The 21,403-nt window shown below is 42.7% G+C and overlaps 1 protein-coding gene across 1 annotated transcript; it reads left to right on the forward strand.

Annotated features, from left to right (window-relative positions):
* The first annotated feature begins 1,464 nt into the window (after positions 1-1,464).
* KCNV2 (potassium voltage-gated channel modifier subfamily V member 2) lies at positions 1,465-17,905 on the forward strand. The gene is made up of 2 exons (XM_061201228.1): positions 1,465-2,865; positions 17,624-17,905. The coding sequence occupies exons 1-2, from the start codon at positions 1,465-1,467 to the stop codon at positions 17,903-17,905; spliced, it is 1,683 nt and encodes a 560-aa protein (XP_061057211.1).
* The last annotated feature ends 3,498 nt before the right edge of the window (positions 17,906-21,403 follow it).

Genomic DNA, 21,403 nt, shown 5'->3' on the forward strand with positions numbered 1-21,403 from the left:
AATGAGGCAGATATTTATGTTCAGATATGAAAACACCTCTAAGATACATGGTTAATGGGAAAATAGCAAAGTGAATAACATACTGTAATTTGTGTTAGTAATAAAGAGTTATTTGGATGATAGATGGAGACAGGTTTTTCCTTATATATGTTTAGAATATTTCTGGAAGGGTAACCAAAACCTCAGAGGCACACTCGATAGCTAGGAATTCGAGTTGGGGGAGAAATAAATTTTCTACCGTAATGCATCTCTTGGTACCTTCTGAATATTTTGTAGTGAATGTGTATTAGCTATTCAAAATAAATTGAATTCAGTAACAAATTCCTGCTTGAAACAAATCCTTTCCTCTTCTCTGCTACCTCTGTATTTTTCACTCACTTTTTTTGTTGTGCTTGCATATGTAAATATTTATATCACCTATAAAACCATGAGCAACTTGAGGGCGGCAACTATGTCTCTATCAAGTTTCCATCTCCAGCATCTAGCATCTAGCACAGTGCCTTACACACGGCAGGAGACTTTTTTTTTTTAAAGTGATGTCTTGAAGAGTGATGAAGACTTTTTCCTTGGAAGGAAGTCTGGTCACCAGATACAGCAGCTGAGCGGGGCTGCAATACCCTAAGAACATCCACCCACCCATCCTGAGATTCTACCTTGAAACGTGTCCTTATCCTTTAAGAGAAGGGAGGGAGAGAGAGACAGAGACAAAGAGAGAGAAAGAAACTGAGATAGATTTAAACATCAGACTAGACTCCAGAGCAGTGCTGCTAAGAGGAATACATTTGGGGAAAAAATGTGATCATGTGATCATGTGGATGGGAAGAGATCATTTGAGATCTTCTAGGCTCTAAACAAAAGATAAATGCTGAGAGGAAAAGTGACTGGTCAGGAGGTCCACTTTAAGCATTCTGTTGCTATCTCTGTCCCTGTTCATGGCGGGTTTACCTAGGGCAGAGGCTGCAACTTCAACAGTTAAGTGTCAAGACACAGGCACATACATTCTATAGCAAATTCAGTTGATTTCATCTCAGCACAGGGACACTGGGCACTTCCTAAGGGCAGGGTTGGCCGACATTTTTATTAGCAATCATCTCTGCCACCTTCTGATTATCTACAGATTTAAGACACATAATCATCCCCTAGGTCACAGAGTGGAGGGAGAGGGGGAGGAAACTGGCTAAGAGGCTCTAAATCCCTCCTAACACTTCTTCCCTATCAGCAAGATTAGACCAGTCAACAGCCGTCTGCCTATGCGTTCAGACCCGGCAGGATGGGCTGGGCTGGGCTGCCCAGGGCCTGAGGAGGGACAGCTCTGAGGGCGATGCTGCGGACCCCAGGTCTGCTGGTCCAGGCCGGTCTCTCTACAACGGTGCAGAGCACGTGATCCATCTACCAGTGGCGGTGAGCAGGCTGGGGACCCTACCACAACCAGGAGGGAAAAGCAAGGGTCCACTTCCTCCAGCCATGCTAAAACAGAATGAGAGGAGGCGGTCTTGGGGCTACAGGTCCTGGCATACTACGGAGAGTGAAGACGCATCCCAGGCAGCGGGCAGCCAACAACGCGGGAGCATCTGCTCCGTAGGGGCCCGCCTGGGCTCGCAGGCCAGCATCCCGTCGTGGACCGAGGGCAACTATAACTACTACATCGAGGAGGACGAGGATGGGGAGGAGGAGGAGCAGTGGAAGGACGACCCGGCAGCGGAGGACCAGCAGCCCGGAGAGGCCACCACCAACCACGGCGAAGGCGGCACCGACGCTCCGGTCGTGTCCTCCACTCTGAACGTGAACGTGGGCGGCCACAGCTACCACCTGGAGTACGCCGAGCTGGCCAGCTACCCCAAGACGCGCCTGGGGCGCCTGGTCACCTCCACCAGCCGCAGCCGCCAGCTGGGCCTGTGCGACGATTATGAGGCGCAGACAGACGAATACTTCTTCGACCGCGACCCGGAGGTCTTCCAGCTCATCTACAACTTCTACGCGTCCGGGGTGCTGCTGGTGCGCGACGAGCTGTGCCCGCGCTGCTTCCTGGAGGAACTGGGCTACTGGGGCGTGCGGCTCAAATACTCGCCGCGCTGCTGCCTCATCTGCTTCGAGGAGAGGCGCGACGAGCTGAGCGAGCAGCTCAAGATCCAGCGCGAGCTGCGCGCCCAGGCGCAGGCCGAGGAGGCCGAGGAGCTCTTCCAAGACATGCGCTTCTACGGGCCGCAGCGGCGCCGCCTCTGGAACCTCATGGAGAAGCCCTTCTCGTCGGTGGCCGCCAAGGCCATCGGGGTGGCCTCCAGCCTCTTCGTGCTAATCTCCGTCGTGGCGCTGGCGCTCAACACGGTGGAGGAGATGCAGCAGCAGGCGGAGCAGGGCGCGGGCGGCGGCAACCCGCGGCCCTTTCTGGAGCACGTGGAGATGCTATGCGTGGCTTTCTTCACGCTCGAGTTCCTGCTGCGCCTGGCCTCCACGCCCGACCTGCGGCGCTTCGCGCGGAGCGCCCTCAACCTGGTGGACCTGGTGGCCATCCTGCCACTCTACCTGCAGCTGCTGCTCGAGTGCTTCATGAGCGAGGACCAGGTGCGCGGCAAGGGCTCGCTGCACGAGCACGACCTCGAGACCATGGGCCGCGTGGGCCAGGTGGGCCAGGTGCTGCGCGTCATGCGCCTCCTGCGCATCTTCCGCATCCTCAAGCTGGCACGCCACTCCACCGGCCTGCGCGCCTTCGGCTTCACGCTGCGCCAGTGCTACCAGCAGGTGGGCTGCCTGCTGCTCTTCATCACCATGGGCATCTTCACCTTCTCTGAGGCCGTCTACTCCGTGGAGCACGACGTGCGTGGAACCAACTTCACCAGCATCCCCCACGCCTGGTGGTGGGCCGCGGTGAGCACCACGGCCCGTGGGCTTTCCCACCCACTTCCCCAGCCCGACAGACGCTGCTCCTCCCCTTCCTGGGTCATGCCACCTGCCTTGCTTTGTTCCCTCATCTTTCCCCTGCCTTGTTTAACGGCCATTGCTTTCTCCATTCCTTCGATGTCCCCAGCTTAAAAAAACAAAAGATAAAAACAACAAAACAGAAAAAAAAAAAAAAAAAACAACGGGTGGGTGCTAAAAGGTTGGAAAGACGTAGTCCAGTAAGAAAGACGTAGTCCAAGAAATTTGGTGTGGTCCTAGTTATCTCCAAATCTAGATTTAGTCTTAATACCCCTGAGAGGCTGATTTTAAGGAGTAGTCATTGTTCACGTTCCTGGAAGATTCATCATTGTCATTCTTGTTATTTGTCCCTTATTGAACACCTATTGTCCTAAGTGGTTTATAAAGCGTATCTTATTTCAGCATCACAACCATGTGAGGTGGTTAGGATCACTATTTTTTTAAGAGGAAAATTTTCCTTCAAATTTTGAAGGAAGCCGTCCATGTATGCAGGGGAGGAAATGAGACTTGGCTGAAGAGTGTCAACCCTCACTGAAATCCCACTGGTTCTAGCTAAATCTGAGCATCTAACACTGAAACTTGCTCCAATGCCACAAAAATTCTTTCAGGACCTGGCATTATTGCCCCATTTTACAGCTAGAGGAATTGAGGTGCAGATAATTTGAGTTATAATAATAATTTAGACACACAGCTAAAGGTAGTAACATGAGGACAAGCCTGTCCAGTTGCAAAATGCATGCCCTTTCCACAGCCCAGCACTGCCTCTTTCAAGCTTCAGTTTTTCTGCATGCCTTGCTTAATTTGCACTTAGTATATTAGTTATTTTTGTCATTTTCTTTGGTGTTTGCCTTTTATAATAATTTATGCCATTTACTCAAATATCTGTGTTTCTGATGTGCTAGACTAAATCCTTGGAAAATCCCTGAATCCCTGGAAATGCTGATTGGGTCTTCTAAGATCAATGAACATGTTGACATATGTGCATAGGAAAGAACTGGGTGTATGCTTTCCTTATTTTTTTTAAGTAGGTTGTTTGTAATGCCTTTAAAGACATTAAGCAAATATAACCAGTTTTTCCTATATTAGAAAGTGGATATTTTCAACATTAACATTGGATATGTTAGAACCTACAGTCTGGAGTTCTGATATGAACCTACCCAAGGCTCCTACTAATAGTGTAGTATAGTGGAATGGAAGATTTAGATTTAGATTCTAGTCCCAGATCTAATAATTAACTGTGATCCTACATGATTAACTGTGAAACCTCACTCCCTACACCTCCCTGTCCTCAGTTTCCTCATCTCAAAAAGGGAGGGTGTAGAGCTCTACAATTCAGTGAGTCTTGCTTCCCTGGAAAGCAGAGCTCTCATATGTACAAAAAGAATTGTGAGCTTTCTTCAGTGATGGGATGATGTTCGGCTCTTCCAAACGAGCTGGCCAAATGCCGCTCCTCTGATCATATTCCAAATGACAAAAGGTCATCCCCATAGTAGATAAATCATGTGTACAGACGGGGTTGATGAAGGATGATTTGTCCCCAGCAAATGACATTTACTTTGGAGGTGAGTAAAGCAAGGAGGGAAAAGAGAAAATCCACATGCTGATGATATAATACCAAGTTTTAGAGAGTCAAGTTTCCATTCGTCCAAATATCTTAGAAGGCTAGCATATGTAAGCTGCACCTAGTGGACCCTTTGATACTATATTCTGAATACACAAAACGTTTTTTACCTTTTGTATATTAATATAAAATTTTTGATAAGAATTCTATTGCTAATAATGAATTTTTCTTTTTAAAAAAATTCCTGAAGTGAATGCCTAGTGATCCCCTTTAATTTCTTGATGTGTTTATTGTTTAATAACATTTAAATTTCCAAATTATCCCCTTTTTAATATTAACAAAAATTATCTTACTCAAGGTCACTGTTTTCTATAGACTTCACAATAAAACTTGAATCACCATTCAGTTTCTATCTATAACAAATTTTACTAATTATTGCTTTTACCAATGTGAATTTTCTTTTGTAGCCATTATCTCTATCAGGCACTATTTTCACAGGCCAAAATTTACACATGTCAACCTACCATTTACCAACCTTAACCTTTACCAATGACCTTCATCCATTTTATTCTCTGAGAATTATATATACTGTTAAAAATCATTATGGATTAAAGACAGATAGGTTGTGTTCGTTTCTAAACTAACCTATGAAAACAATAGGAGCAACTCCCCTTGAACATTTGAGGACTGCTCTATTCCCCAGGACCAATATACTATTAACCCAATTCTTCTATATACTTCTTATGACATTGTATATTGTGTAGTAAGGGCCCTTATTTTCAATATAGCAAAGAGAAAAGAAGATGCCAAGTAAAAAGATGCAAAATATTAGGACCAATTCTTCACATAACCCACAAAAATCCATCTTCTTCATTCATTGAGCAAGATTATTTTTTTAACATCTTTATTGGAGTATAATTGCTTTACAATGTTGTGTTAGTTTCTGCTGTATAACAAAGTGAATCAGCTATAGGTACACATATATCCCCATATCCCTTCCCTCTTGCGTCTCCCTCCCACCCTCCCTATCCTACCCCCCTAGGTGGACACAAAGCACTGAGCTGATCTCCCTGTGCTATGCGGCTTCTTCCCACAAGCTATCTATTTGCTAGTGTATATATGTCCATGCCACTCTCTCACTTCCTCCCAGCTTACCCTTCCGCCCCCCCCCCCCCGTGTCCTCAAGTCCATTCTCTACATCTGCGTCTTTATACCTGTCCTGCCCCTAGGTTCTTCAGAACCATTTTTTTTTAGACTCCATATATGTGTGTTAGCATACGGTATTTGTTTTTCTCTTTCTGACTTACTTCACTATGTATGACAGACTCTAGGTCCATCCACCTCACTAAAAATAACTCATTTCTTTTTATGGCTGAGTAATATTCCATTGTATATATGTGCCACATCTTCTTTATCCATTCGTCTGTCGATAGACACTTAGGTTGCTTCCATGTTCTGGCTATTGTAAATAGAACTGCAATGAATACTGTGGTACATGACTCTTTTTGAATTATGGTTTTCTCAGGGTATATGCCCAGTAGTGGGATTGCTGGGTCATATGGTAGTTCTATTTTTACTTTTTAAGGAACCTCCATACTGTTCTCAATAGTGGCTGTATCAATTTACATTCCCACCAACAGTGCAAGAGGGTTCCCTTTTCTCCACACCCTCTCTAGCATTTATTGTTTGTAGATTTTTTGATGATGGCCATTCTGACTGGTGTGAGGTGATACCTCATTGTAGTTTTGATTTGCATTTCTCAAATGATTAGTGATGTTGAGCATCCTTTCATGTGTTTGTTGGCAGTCTGTATATCTTCTTTGGAGAAATGTCTGTTTAGGTCTTCTGCCCATTTTTGGATTCGATTGTTTGTTTTTTTGATATTGATCTGCGTGAGCTGCTTGTATATTTTGGAGATTAATCCTTTATCAGTTGCTTCGTTGCAAATATTTTCTCCCATTCTGAGGGCTGTCTTTTCGTCTTGTTTATGGTTTCCTTTGCTGTGAAAAAGCTTTTAAGTTTCATTAGGTCCCATTTGTTTATTTTTGTTTTTATTTCCATTTCTCTAGGGGGGGGATCAAAAAGGATCTTGCTGTGATTTATGTCATAGAGTGTTCTGCCTATGTTTTCCTCTAAGAGTTTGATAGTGTCTGGCCTTACATTTAGGTCTTTAATCCATTTTGAGTTTATTTTTGTGTATGGTGTTAGGGAGTGTTCTAATTTCATTATTTTACATGTAGCTGTCCAGTTTTCCCAGCACCACTTATTGAAGAGACTATCTTTTCTCCATTGTATACTCCTGCCTCCTTTATCAAAGATAAGGTGACCATATGTGCATGGGTTTATCTCTGGACTTTCTATCCTGTTCCATTGATCTATATTTCTGTTTTTGTGCCAGTACCATACTGTCTTGATGACTGTAGCTTTGTAGTATAGTCTGAAGTCAGGGAGCCTGATTCCTCCAGCTCCATTTTTCTTTCTCAAGATTACTTTGGCTATTCAAGGTCTTTTGTGTTTCCATACAAATTGTAAAATTTTTTGTTCTAGTTCTGTGAAAAATGCCTTTGGTAGTTTGATAGGGATTGCACTGAATCTGTAGATTGCTTTGGGTAGTATAGTCATTTTCACAGTGTTATTTCTTCCAATCCAAGACCATGGTATATCTCTCCATCTGTTTGTATCATCTTTAATTTCTTTCATCAGTGTCTTACAGTTTTCTGCATACAGGTCTTTTGTCTCCTTAGGTAGGTTTATTCCTAGGTATTTTATTCTTTTTGTTGCAATGGTAAATGGGACTGTTTCCTTAATTTCTCTTTCAGATTTTTCATTAGTGTATAGGAATGCAAGAGATTTCTGCTCATTAATTTTGTATCCTGCTACTTTACCAAATTCATTGATTAGCTCTAGTAGTTTTCTGGTAGCATTTTTAGGATTCTCTATGTATAGTATCATGTCATCTGCAAACAGTGACAGCTTTACTTCTTCTTTTCTGATTTGGATTCCTTTTATTTCTTTTTTGTCTCTGAGATTGCTGTGGCTAAAAGTTACCAAACTATGTTGAATAATAGTGGTGAGAGTGGGCAACCTTGTCTTGTCCCTGATCTTAGAGGAAATGGTTTCAGTTTTCACCATTGAGAACGATGTTGGCTGTGGGTTTGTCATATATGACCTTTATTATGTTGAGGTAGGTTCCCTCTATGCCTACCTTCTGGAGAATTTTTATCATAAATGGGTGTTGAATTTTGTCAAAAGCTTTTTCTGCATCTATTGAGATGATCATATGATTTGTATTCTTCAATTTGTTAATATGGTGTATCACATTGATTGATCTGCATATATTGAAGAACCTTTGCATTCCTGGGATAAACCTCACTTGATCATGCTGTATGACCCTTTTAATGTGCTGTTGGATTCTGTTTGCTGGTATTTTGTTGAGGATTTTTGCATCTATGTTCATCAGTGATACTGGCCAGTAGTTTTCTTTCTTTGTGACATCCTTGTCTGGTTTTTGTATCAGGGTGATGGTGGCCTCGTAGAATGAGTTTGGGAGTGTTCCTCCCTCTGCTATATTTTGGAAGAGTTTGAGAAGGATAGGTGTTAGCTCTTCTCTAAATGTTTGATAGAATTCACCTGTGAAGCCATCTGGTCCTGGGCTTTTGTTTGTTGGAAGATTTTTAATCACAGTCTCGATTTCAGTGCTTGTGATTGTCTGTTTATATTTTCTATTTCTTCCTGTTTCAGTCTCAGAAGGTTGTGCTTTTCTAAGAATTTGTCCATTTCTTCCAGGTTGTCCATTTTATTGGCATAGAGTCGCTTGTAGTAATCTCTAATGATCCTTTGTATTTCTGCAGTGTCAGTTGTTACTTCTCCTTTTTCATTTCTAATTCTGTTGATTTGAGTCTTCTCCCTTTTTTTCTTGATGAATCTGGCTAATGGTTTATCAATTTTGTTTATCTTCTCAAAGAACAAGCTTTTAGTTTTATTGACCTTTGCTATCATTTCCTTCATTTCTTTTTCATTTATTTCTGATCTGATCTTTATGATTTCTTTCCTTCTGCTAACTTCGGGGTTTTATTTGTTCTTCTTTCTCTAATTGCTTTAGGTGTAAGGTTAGGTTGCTTATTTGAGATGCTTCTTGTTTCTTGAGGTAGGATTGTATTGCTATAAACTTCCCTCTTAGAACTGGTTTTGCTGCATCCCGTAGGTGTTGGGTCATCGTGTTTTCATTGTCATTTGCTTCTAGGTATTTTTTGATTTCCTCTTTGATTTCTTCAGTGATCCCTTGGTTATTTAGTAGCATATTGTTTAGCCTCCATGTGTTTGTATTTTTTACAGTTTTTTTCCTGTAATTGATATCTAGTCTCACAGCGTTGCAGTTGGAAAAGATACTTGATTTCAATTTTCTTAAATTTACCAAGGCTTGATTTGTGACCCAAGATATGATCTATCCTGGAGAATGTTCCATGAGCACTTGAGAAGAAAGTGTATTCTGTTGTTTTTGGATGGAATGTCCTATAACTATCAATTAAGTCCATCTTGTTTAATGTATCATTTAAAGCTTGTGTTTCCTTATTTATTTTCATTTTGGATGATGTCCATTGGTGAAAGTGGGGTGTTAAAGTCGTGTTACCGTCGATTTCCCCTTTTATGGCTGTTAGCATTTGCCTTATGTATTGAGGTGCTCCTATGTTGGGTGCATAAATATTTACAATTGTTATATCTTCTTCTTGGATTGATCCCTTGATCATTCTCTAGTGTCCTTCTTTGTCTCTTGTAATAGTCTTTATTTTAAAGTCTGTTTTGTCTGATATGAGAATTGTTACTCCAGCTTTCTTTTGATTTCTATTTGCATGGAATATCTTTTTCCATCCCCTCACTTTCAGTCTGTATGTGTCCCTAGGTCTGAAGTGGGTCTCTTGTAGACAGCATATATACGGGTCTTGTTTTGTAACCATTCAGCCAGTCTATGTCTTTTGGTTGGAGCATTTGATCCATTTACATTTAAGGTAATTATCTATATGTATGTTCCTATTACCATTTTCTTAATTTTGGGGGGTTTGTTATTGTAGGTCTTTTCCTTCTTTTGTGTTTCCTGCCTAGAAAAGTTCCTTTAGCATTTGTTGTAAAGTTGGTTTGGTGGTGCTGAATTCTCTTAGCTTTTGCTTGTCTGTAAAGGTTTTAATTTCTCCGTCGAATCTGAATGAGGTCCTCGCTGGGTAGAGTAATCTTGGTTGTAGGTTTTTCCCTTTCATCACTTTAAATATGTCCTGCCACTCCTTTCTGGCTTGCAGAATTTCTGCTGAAAGATCAGCTGTTAACCTTATGGTGATTCCCTTGTATGTTAATTGTTGCTTTTCCCTTGCTGCTTTTTTTTTTAATATAAATTTATTTATTTATTTATTTATTTATTTTTGGCTGTGTTGGGTCTTCGTTTCTGTGCAAGGGCTTTCTCTAGTTGTGGCAAGCGGGGGCCACTCTTCATCACGGTGCGCGGGCCTCTCACTATCGCGGCCTCTCTTGTTGCGGAGCACAGGCTCCAGACGCGCAGGCTCAGTAGTTGTGGCTCACAGGACCAGTTGCTCCGCGGCATGTAGGATCTTCCCAGACCAGGGCTCGAACCCGTGTCCCCTGCATTGGCAGGCAGATTCTCAACCACTGCGCCACCAGGGAAGCCCCCTTGCTTTTAATATTTTTTTTTATTTAATTTTTGAGAGTTTGATTAATATGTGTCTTGGTGTGTTTCTCCTTGGATTTATCCTGTATGGGACTCTCTGCACTCTCTGTACTTGGTTGACTATTTCCTTTCCCATATTAGGAAAGTTTTCAACCATAATCTCTTCAAATATTTTCTCAGTCCCTTTCTTTTTCTCTTCTTCTTCTGGGACCCCTATAATTCAAATGTTGGTGCATTTAGTGTTGTCCCAGAGGTCTCTGAGAATGTCCTCAATTCTTTTCATCCTTTTTTCTTTATTCTGCTCTGTGGTAATTATTTCCACTATTTTATCTTCCAGGTCACTTATCCATTTTTCTGCCTCAGTTATTCTGCTATTGATTCCTTCTAGAGAATTTTTAATTTCATTTATTGTGTTGTTCATCATTGTTTGTTTGCTCTTTAGTTCTTCTAGGTCCTTGTTAAACGTTTCTTATATTTTCTCCATTCTATTTCCAAGATTTTGGATCATCTTTACCATCATTACTCTGAATTCTTTTTCAGGTAGACTGCCTATTTCCTGTTCATTTGTTTGGTGTGCTGGGTTTTTACCTTGCTCCTTCATCTGCTGTGTGTTTCTCTGTCTCATCATTTTGCTTAACTTACTGTGTTTGTGGTCTCCTTTTCCCAGGCTGCAGGTTCGTAGTTCCCACTGTTTTTGGTGTCTGCTCCCAGTGGCTACGGTTGGTTCAGTGGGTTGTGTAGGCTTCCTGGTGGAGGGGACTGGTGCCTGTGGTCTGGTGGATGAGGCTGGATCTTGTCTTTCTGGTGGGCAGGACCGCGTCCAGTGGTGTGTTTTGGGGTGTCTGTGAACTTAGTATGATTTTAGGCAGCCTCTCTGCTAATGGGTGGGGTTGTGTTCCTGTCTTGCTAGTTGTTTGCCATGGGGTGTCCAGCACTGGAGGTGAGCAAGATTTTTTTGAGCACTTAGTGTGCCAAGGAGTATTCTAAATACTAGGGATACCGAGTAATAAGAAAAAAAAAAAGGTGAAATTTTTTCCCTCATGGAGTTTACATCCTAATGGAGAAAGATAATAAATCATTTCCGATATGAGTGTGTCTTATATAGGATAATAGGATAGAGAGTGATCTGGGTGGCAGAATCTACCTTTGTTGGACTAGTGGAATAGTCAGAGAAGCCTTCTTGGAGAAGATGACATTGAACTAAATCTTGAATTATGAGAAGGAAGTCATCTAAATAGACGTGACCAAGCAGACATGAGAATCTGAGAAGTAGAATCCTAAAAGTAACTCTGATCCAATATTCTCCAAGCATTTTATTGATCATACATCTCATAATTTAAAAAACTCTGAGCACACACCCATGATAAATATGTGTTTAGTTAATCATAAGTTATAAGCTATTTATTGCTATAATAACAATGCATCACAAACCACCCCAAAATTCAGTGGCTCGAAACGTCAAGCATCTATTTGCCTTGTGAGTTTGCAAGTCAGCAACTCAGGCTGGTTTCAAGTACAAGGTTAGAAGAACCTTGGACTGGTGTCAGCTGCTCACATCACAGTCTGATGGTCAGCTGGCTGACGGCTGGATGAAGAAGGAGACTAGTTCTTTCATCATCCAGCAGGCATGTATCCATGGCCGTGGCAAAGGGCAAGAGAGAGAGAGTGCAAGCCCAATCATGCAAGCACTGATAAGCTTCTGTTCATGACACTTGCTCAACTCATTGGCCAAAGCGAGTCACAAGGCCAAACTCAGAGTCAAAGGGAAGAGCAGGTTAGCCCACTCACTGTAGGAAAGCACTGCAAAGTTATATGGCAAAGAGCTTGGATACAGGAAGATACAAAGAATTGGGTCCAGTAATACAATCATTGTACTGCATTAAGATATTACTGCTCAAATATATTATGTGTATCAGAAAACATACACTCACACATTGAAAATGTAAAGAGGTAAGGAAAAACAGGATTGGTATATTCTTGCCCCACTCCAGTGCTGTAGCCCTTGTGGTATATACACCCACATTAGGGACAGGTTCTCTAATCCCTCCCTCCATGTGTTTTTAGTACTCTCAGACAACCCCAAAATCTGACTTGTTTTTAATAATCTCCCCTCTCTCTATGCCAAGGATCCTGCAACCTTCCTCTGTAATTCAACTCGGGTTTTTAAGAGAAACACAGTAATTTTCATTAATGTGAATTCTCCTACAGCTGCAGAACAAATCCCTCATGGACACTCATGTCTGCAAATGCTCATGCATTAGGATATAAGATAGACCCATCCTACTCATCTGTCAAATGGAGGTTATTTGTAAGCACTAATGTAATAGGAAACATATGTAAAAACACTAGCCTGTATGCTATCCTCAATAAATAGAAGCTACCATATCTGACTAGTTGATAGCCTTTATCACATGGAAGCAATAACCTTTGCTTCCAGTTTCATTTTTGGGAAAATAAAACAGAAGTGATTCCTTCTCTCCTGGGGAAAAGAGAGAGGCTGTAAGATGTACAAAAGGGTCAGCCGTTCTATCTTGGGAGAGTTTCTGAGTGTCCAAATAAACAGGCCCATGCCTGGAGCAGCTCCAGCCGTGTTGGGACTCTCCCGGGTTGCCTGGGTGTGGGAAATGCTTGGCATAGCTCAACAAGAACAATTAGCTCTATGATAAGGCTGTAAGCTTTGGCCTCTGTTGTGGCTATGTTTTTAAGGAGAAAAGGACAATTGGACTGTTCAATAGACCATTTCCTTCTGAGCTTTCCAGAGCAAGTTAAAGCTGTAGAAACTACATAGGAAACTATGTCATGAACTCATTCCTTCAAAATTCATGAAAACTATCTCTAGCTGAAGCATCAGATAGTTGTAGCCCAGAGACCTTGTTTCTATCTTTGTTTTCCTCAAGTATGTTATCATTTCCTTGCAAATAGGTGGCACTTAGAAGATCACTGAGATTTATTTTATTTTATTTTATTTTATTTTTATTGATTGCTTGCTTGCTTTGAGAAGACCCCTTTGGAAGGTGAATCAGGATAACAGAAAACAAAATGTGGGATATTTTAAACAGAAGGAAACCGATACAGGGAGATAGATACATAGGCTGGAAGAGCAAAAAGGAGAAAGTGAGATAACCCAAAGATTGGTAACTGTAGGAAAAAGTGTTGGCCCCAGAACTGGGGAGACAAATGGGAGAAGGTAGAGTTACTGGAGCCTAGGAGTACAGAGAAGGAACCACTGTGTAGCTGTTGCCAGACTCCTAAGATGGCATCCCGAGGCTGGTGCTGGGTGTGCTGAAAGATGCCTGAGCCATAGCTATCTGCTGTTGTTGAAGGATGATGACAGAAACCAGAAGCAGGAAGAGAGACTCTTACTTCCTCATTCCATCTTCTAGTCTCCCACCCGTGTCTCTCATTGGCAGAACCTAACCAGAAGACAGCAGGCAAGGAAATCTGGGAAATGTAGTTTGCATCCTCCCAGCTGCTGAATTACAAAAAAGAGCACAGAAGGGTAACAGGCTTAGGGCTGAAAGATAATGAGTAAATGTCTGGCACAGAAGGCATTAAAGTTCTCCTAGCTTCTTCAGAAATAGCACAGGAGCCATAAAGGGGGGCAAAGGCTCTTAGGCACTTTTATAACTTTTGATCTGGCGGACTCCTGATTTTGGAGTGGTCCCCTTTTGTCTCTCTAAACTCCTCCTGTTGGCCAATATAACTTGAGCGGGACATGATAGAATTGTAGAGGGCAGGGAGAAGTAGCAAGTAAGCTGAGGATGTGGAGGGCATTGTCACTATTGTGTACCTTTCTAGGAATAGATCCCAAACTTGCCTTAGCTTCTGCACACCTCCCCCTTATTGTACAATTTATGTACATGTCAGAACTTTCATATACGGATGAGGCCGGTTGTTCTTTTCAAGGTGATTACCCATGACCTCATTCTAACAGTGCTTCCACTGATCAAAACATTTTTTGAATTCCACTGAGGAATTATCTTCAGCGCCTGTGACATGTCCATTTATTAATACTTCTTTGTAGTGGGGCTAAATCTTTACTTTTTTGAAGGTGGATTCAATATTTTTAAATAGTCAAGACCCTTGAGTTGAAGACCAGCACCTAGAGTTAACCCTCAAGGGGGATAAGAACACTTGTTTCAAGGTCATGCCACTGAATCCTCTGTGCAGATTATAATCCCAAAGAGGAATTCCTAAAATATTTGTAGCAACAGCAGCATGGGTAAGCTAAGTAGAGCCTTTGAAGCTAAATCCTTTGAAGGACAACATGCATTGAAGTATATAATAATTTTAACAAGAAAATGTTAGTCTTTACCACCTCAAATTCTTTGGGAAAACTAAGAAGAGGTGTTAATTCTTTTGAAAAAGCAGTTTTATTCCCTGAGATCATAATTCCTAGATGCAGGGACTACTGGGTGCTAAAATGTAATCTGTGCGTAGGTCATTATGAAGGAAACAAACATTCCTTGCTGAAGGAGAAATTCAAGTATAGTTATTCTAAAGTTTCAGAGAAAAACTGGATGCTTGTTCTCCTTGTAACGTTTAGTGGGTCAGGATTTGCTGATTAGTGGGTGAGCTGCTAGGGAAAGGTTACATTCTGGCTTTGGGGATCCAATGGCTAGGGAAAATATGTAAATTTTCAGCGGAATGGTAAGTTTCCAGTTTACAGAGTGGCTGAGCCAGTCAGTTTTTTCAGGATATTAAGATGGATTGCAGAAATTTCAGTCACATTTCCAAACCCCACTCCTGCTAATGTGAGAACTCACTCTGGGAGGTCACTTTGGTCCTTCTGGGACCTTCCATTTTTCATGCTCATTCAGGGAGAAATGGTTTGGCCTGTGGAACATGGAGAAAAAGTTTCCAAAAGCCAAGGAATCCAGAGTTCCTCTGGAGCCAAGAAGCAAGAAGCAGATCACCGGTTGAGTCAAACAGACAGTGCATAAATTAGCTGTGCATTTTGAACAAATTCTTCAGAATCAGTCTTATAGAGTCTCATATCAGAAGAGATCTTTTCTCTAAAAACAGAGATCCAAGACATACAAAAATATTTAGACCATATTATGCACATCAAATATTTAATCTTCCTTCAGCCAATTCTCTTTGCTTTTGACTTTTTGCTCAAAGTTCAGCCAAAAAAAAGAAAAAAGAAATTGGGGTTGGGAGAGAAGCAAAGCCAGTGTGGGGACTGAGCAGAAGTTTAAATTAGGTACTTTGTCTCAATTACTTTCCTTCTCCTGTATCCTCCTATCTCCAACCCTCCCCCCAATCCTGGACCCTTGAGGGGCTGGTTTACACCAAAGCCTCTGCTTTGGCCTTTCATGGATGCTTCCTGTTCTGAAACTACCCCTTCCTGTCACTCACTCTTATATCCAGACTCCCTTTAGGCCTCCTCCAGGCAAAGTCGACTGACTAAACATTCACACAGAGGTGTGAGTGACAGGGTTAGTGTCAAATGAAAGCTGTTCACACACCTGGACAGAGATCTGACTCGGGTTCTTTTACTTTCAGCGTGGCCAGTGACAAGAAATACATACACACACACACACACAGAGCAAGCTTTTTTTTTTTTTTTTTTTTTTACGATTAGCCCACGATCTTATTTTATCACTGCCTCTCATGGCCCTTTGGTCGAGAAGGTGGGAAAAGCAGATTCTCTACTGGAGACAGAGTGTCCCCCCCAGTCTCCCTCACACAGCATTCGCAGGAGCCAGGGAGGAGCTTCTTTCCACAGCCCGCTGGTCTAACAAGCACAAGAACTAACATTATCCCTCACACACCCTGTGCGGCTCCTTCAATTCCTGTAACAATCCTATGAGGTGCGCACTATTATTCTCTCCACGTTTCAAAAGCAGAAACTGAGGCAGAGAGAATTTAGGCGACTTGCCCAAATCCCACAGCTGGGAAGTGGATTCAGACCCATGTGGCCTAGTGCCACACCTGCTTCCTTAACCTAGTCGACACCCTCCTGCCTCTCGTAGATGCTGCCTTGTGTTTCTCCACTGTGAGAAGGGCAGCCCAGCCCTCGGCAGTTCTCTCCCCGGAGACGGAGTAGTGAGAGGTAGTGTGTCACCCATCCCAAGAGGAGTTGCAACCTTCCCCTTTTTATGGGCTGGATGGAGCTTTGGTTCTTATCAACTCCCCCAGATTTGCCCAGCTGGCTCATTTCTCCATTTCATTCTAACTAATCAATCATACTTACTCTAAGTTCAAATTAATCCTTACATCATCGCAACAAAAATGTTTACATTTCTAAGTTAAAGGCTGTCTCTGTACAGACCAACAGGGTGACTGTACATTTTATAAAAGCATATGCTGGAAGACTGTGCGACGACACAAATCGATGAAGCCAGTGCTGCCCCCTGGAGTTGTGTGATGCACAGTTTTTTCAACTGTAATCAACAGCCCTGCCTAAAAGGCTTCTAGTAATTTTGCCAAGAGTCTGGGGACCAAAGGGAGTCTTAGTACATGAGGCATAAAAAACAGGCCCCGAGAGATTTTTCTGGGTTTTCTCCGGCTACATCGACTGATAACTAGTCCCGTGGGTATCTGCATTTTAAAACAGAAGCCTGTTAACCTAAATAAATCTCTAATTAGTGGAATTTAAAGCAGTGTGACAAGTGTGATGGGAAGACTTTCATGCAGGGTGAACATATTTTTGGTCGGTGACGTCTTACAAAAGTCCCTTCGCAAAATAATGAGTGTGTCTCTCCAGACATTTGCAATTAAAGCACCTTCATGTAAAATATCTCATTTGACTGCATAACAACTCTGAGAACTATTACAATTGTCTCTATTTTAAGGATGAGAGAAGGACCACAGAGGAGGTTGCTTAATGCTTTTTGCGTGCCTGACACTGTGTGAAGTGCTTTATAATCATTTTCTTATTTAGTCTTCACAAGAATCCCAAGAGTTAGTTATTACCCTCCTGTTTTAGATGCAGGAACCAAGGCTTAGAGACTCTGAATGTTTTGCCCAAGGTCACTCAGCTGGGAAGGGTCAGAGTCAGGACTTGAACCCAGGTCTGACTGGTTCTAAGCCCAAGCTCTTTCCCGTACGTGTATCATGTAGGCAAATCCAGGGACTCCGTCCTAAATTTGGCCCCAGCTGAAGGGAGGCAAAGACCTACATTTATTGAGCCTATTCTACACCAGGAACTTCACACACGTTATTCTTCTGTGCCCTTCACAACAACCCTTTAAAGTAGATATAACTCCCCTGTATTGTATGTAAGAAAATTGATAAGTGATAGGGTTTAAACCCAAGCCTTTCAGCTCCAAAGCTTATGTTCTTTCCATGCCCCAGGTCTTGCAGGCAACCTTTCCAGTACCTCCTAAAGCTGACTCCGTGAGGAGCTATTATACAACCCACGTGCACCTTCAGCGGGACGGAAGACACTTCCCTGCCTGGTTCTCTCCCTTTCTTCTCCTCACTCTCGATGCTGACAATTCCATTCTACTTTCCTTCCCTCACAGGTGAGCATCTCCACTGTGGGCTATGGAGACATGTACCCAGAGACTCACCTGGGCCGGCTTTTTGCCTTCCTCTGCATTGCCTTCGGGATCATCCTCAACGGGATGCCCATTTCCATCCTCTACAACAAATTCTCCGATTACTACAGCAAGCTCAAGGCTTACGAGTACACCGCCATACGAAGGGAAAGGGGGAATGTGGAGTTCATGCAGAGAGCCAGAAAGAAGATAGCTGAGTGCTTGGCTGGAAGCAACCCACAGCCCAACCCAAGGCAAAATAATTAATATTTGTTAGGATGTGCGGCTGGTCGATGCCATGAATTTCAAGGCTTCCTTCTTCCTTCCTTTTTTTTAATTATCAGGATTAACAGTGAAAGGACACGTGAAGCAGAGGTACACAAAAGGCATTCAGTTCACAAAAATCTACCTCTAGAAATGTTCATTTTGGCCCAAACTCAGACCGCCTCATGTTACTCTGTAACTAACAGTGTTGTGTAAGATACTGACCTTCCCAATGACATTGATATTGAAACCTCCTTGAGGGGAGCAACAGCTTAGATTTCTCTTGTAGCTTCTCATGGCTTTTCAATAAATACTTTCGGACTTGAGTTGACTTGAGAAGAATCTCCCTGATTGAAAGAAAAAAGCATTCTTAATTGTCTAGAGAGAGGGAGTGTTGCGGCAGGAACTATATGAGCTTTGGAGTTAGACCAACCTCAGTCAGCAGCTCAGATCTACCAGCTGTTCAATTTGGGGCAAGTTACTTTTAACTGTCTGAGCCTCAGTTTCTTCAACTTTAAATTATACTTTAAAAGCCTTCCTAGTAATATGAGCATGGAGATTGGAGATAATACTTGTAAATGCTCAATAAATGGTAGCTGCTAAAATTGTCTGAGTAGGTATTGTGTAGCAGATTCTTGACTGGTGGTTCTCATTCAAGGGAGATTTCGCCCACCCCTCCCCCACTTGCCCCAGGACATTTGGCAATGCCTAGAGATGGTTTTGATTGTCACCACTGTGACAGAGGATGAGAGGGGCTACTGGCACTAGTAGGCAGAGACCTGGGTTACTACTAAGCATACTCAGGACAGCCCTATCACAAAGAATTATCTGATCCAGAATGTCGGTAGCGACAAAGTTGAGAAACCCTGGTCTAGCCATAATGTGGGTGCCCCCAGACCTGACTGTGACGCATGCCCGAGGGTGTTAGTCCCCCTCCCTAGACAGGAGCCCCTACATGTCCTCACCTCTCAGAGCCTCCTTTTTCTCTCCTTTCCATGAAAAAACAAAAGCAAACAAAAAACAAAAAACACTGCCTTTTGGACAACTGTTCTGGGCTAAGCACTGAACGAAAGGAATTAAATGGACATGGCCCTCTGCTCTGGGCACCATCTGTGGGTCAGAAAACCAATTCCTACAGGTTCTTTCTCTCCCTGCCCCCGTCTCCTCTTAATTCCTTCCTTCTTCCATAAGACTGTTGGAAAGTGAAATCCTGGGATTTAAAGGCACTTTTGAACTGAACAAACAGAGGTTGCCCCCGTAACTAGGGGCTTGCCATGCCAACTATCAAATTTGTCTCAGGGCAAATTTGTCTCAGGGCATGATCGGATCTCCAATTGAATCGTAAAAATAAGAGTAATCATTTTGTGCGTTCTTACACTGACAGGCACTATGGGCTGCACTTTAGAATATATAACTCCATTTACTCCTTCATCTATCCCTAAATAAGTTATCATATTCATTTTTCATTTAGGAAGAGATAGGCTCAGAGAGGTTCAGTAATTAGGCCAAGTTCACACAACCAGTAAACGGTAGGACCGAGCTTTGAGCCCAGGTCTGTCTGATCCCTAAAGCTCTTGCTCGAAATCTAAACTTTTGGTTCTCAGACTGCATCAGGGTTTGTGAAACACAGAGTGCCAGGCCCCACCCCCAGACTGGCTGATTCAGGAGGTCCAGGTGGGGCCCAAGGATGTGCCTTTCTACTAAATACCAGGTGATGCTGCTGCTGTGGTCCATGGACCACATTTTGAGAACTATAGTCTAAATCACTTCACTCTGCCCCTCCCACAGGGAGCTCTGAATATGAAAGTAGGGTGCACCTGATGAGAACTAGATCTAGACCTCCTGATCTCCTAAGTCCTAAGCATCCTTAACATCGTTATAAATGACCTGGTACCTAAAGGATGGACAGAAGCCCTACTGTTGGAAGGCAGCTAGATAAAATAGGATGCCCAGGTAAACCTGAATTTCAGATAAATCACAAATAATTTTTAGTAGAAGTATGTTCCAAATATTGCATGGTATATACTTCTACTAAAAAGTTATCTATTGTTTATCTGCAATTCAAATTTAAGTGGGTGTCCAGTAGCTTCATTTGCTAAATCCAGCAACACTATACTATTGTTTTTCAGAGACAAAGGTTACTCACATGGATGGAAATCACCCCCAGGTCCTAAACCCCACCCAAACATCAGGCCCCTCAGCCAAGGGGGACTTCTCTCCCCTCTTGCCAAATAAGAGAGGGAGGAATTTCAAATCGGGCTCCTTGACAGAAACAATCATGAAAACAGAGTTACAGCATGCAGGAGATCTGGAGCGCAGCTTACAGAACCACCTGACCTTCTCAATGCAGCAGCCACCCCTTCCCTGGGAGGGGTTTGTTGATGAAATGCATCCTCTGGGGCTGTTGAGGACGCAGGGAATAGGAAGGACCAGTGTCCATCACCCCTCCCTCTGTTCAAGACCCAGAGAAAATGACCCTGACCTCCTGAGCAAAACAGACTCCCTGAGAGACAGGGGTGGTTAGCAGTGCAGGGAAGGGTGGAGGAGGCCTTGGTGAGGAAGATGAGCTTTTCCAGGTCCCTGGGAGGGGATCTGGTCAATCGCAGTGGCCGCCTCCTCCCAGTCTTACTGGCCCCATATGCTCAGACAGCTGTGCTCTGCCTCCCGAGAGAGACTGACAGAAAGGCGTTAAAACAAACAGAAGTAGCATTTCATGAGCCCAACTGTGCACCAGGCACAGAACCAACGTTATTTCACTTAATCCTTCAACAGCAAGAAGCAGGTTTCAAGGTGGTCACTTAGAGAGGCTTAGCTACACTGGCCTTGACAAGGTCTTTGGAACTGGGTTCGAAATCTGGCTCTGCCATTTACTATGAGGTTGAACCATATAACATTGTTATTTTCTTAAAAAAAAAAAAAACCAGATGAATATTGGCAGTTTCATACGGTAAAACTGAATAGTTGTGTGGTCACTTAATTTCTCTGAGCCTCAGTTTCTGCGTTGTTAAAATGGAGATAGCAATAGTGTCTTCCTGGGGGTTGCGGTAGTAATTAAATGATATAATGTATTTAAAACCCTTAGCACAATATTTGGCACATATTAAGAACTAAATAAATGTGGCTGCAATTATCATCGTTACTATTTTGCTGGATGTATAGAAAAATTGTACAAGCCCAGAGAGGGTCACTTGTCATCGGGGAGAGGATTCCGTGGATGAAGACAGTTTCTGAATCCTTTTGCCAGCCCCCTAGCCATCCAGGGCTGTGCACAAGAATCCAGACCAGTCTCTCCAATAAAACTGTCTGTGATGATGGAAACATTATGCACTAATACAGTAGCCACCAGCCATGTGTGGCTACTGAGCACTTGAAATGTGGCTAGTGTGACTCAGGACATAAATTTTTTATGTTATTTCGTTTAGTATAGTTAACTTGTATTATTAGATTAGTTTCAGGTGTGCAACATAGTAATTTGATATTTTTATAGATATACTCCATACA

The sequence above is a fragment of the Eubalaena glacialis genome, chromosome 9 (assembly GCF_028564815.1).
Source record: "Eubalaena glacialis isolate mEubGla1 chromosome 9, mEubGla1.1.hap2.+ XY, whole genome shotgun sequence".
Lineage (NCBI taxonomy): Eukaryota > Metazoa > Chordata > Mammalia > Artiodactyla > Balaenidae > Eubalaena > Eubalaena glacialis.

What these genes read in the sequence shown, in the direction of transcription:
- KCNV2 (XM_061201228.1), top strand. Translation starts at nt 1,465, where the DNA reads ATGCTAAAACAGAATGAGAGGAGGCGGTCTTGGGGCTACAGGTCCTGG. An exon ending in ACGCCTGGTGGTGGGCCGCG is followed by an intron (nt 2,866 to 17,623) that starts GTGAGCACCACG and finishes CTTCCCTCACAG; the next exon opens with GTGAGCATCTCCACTGTGGG.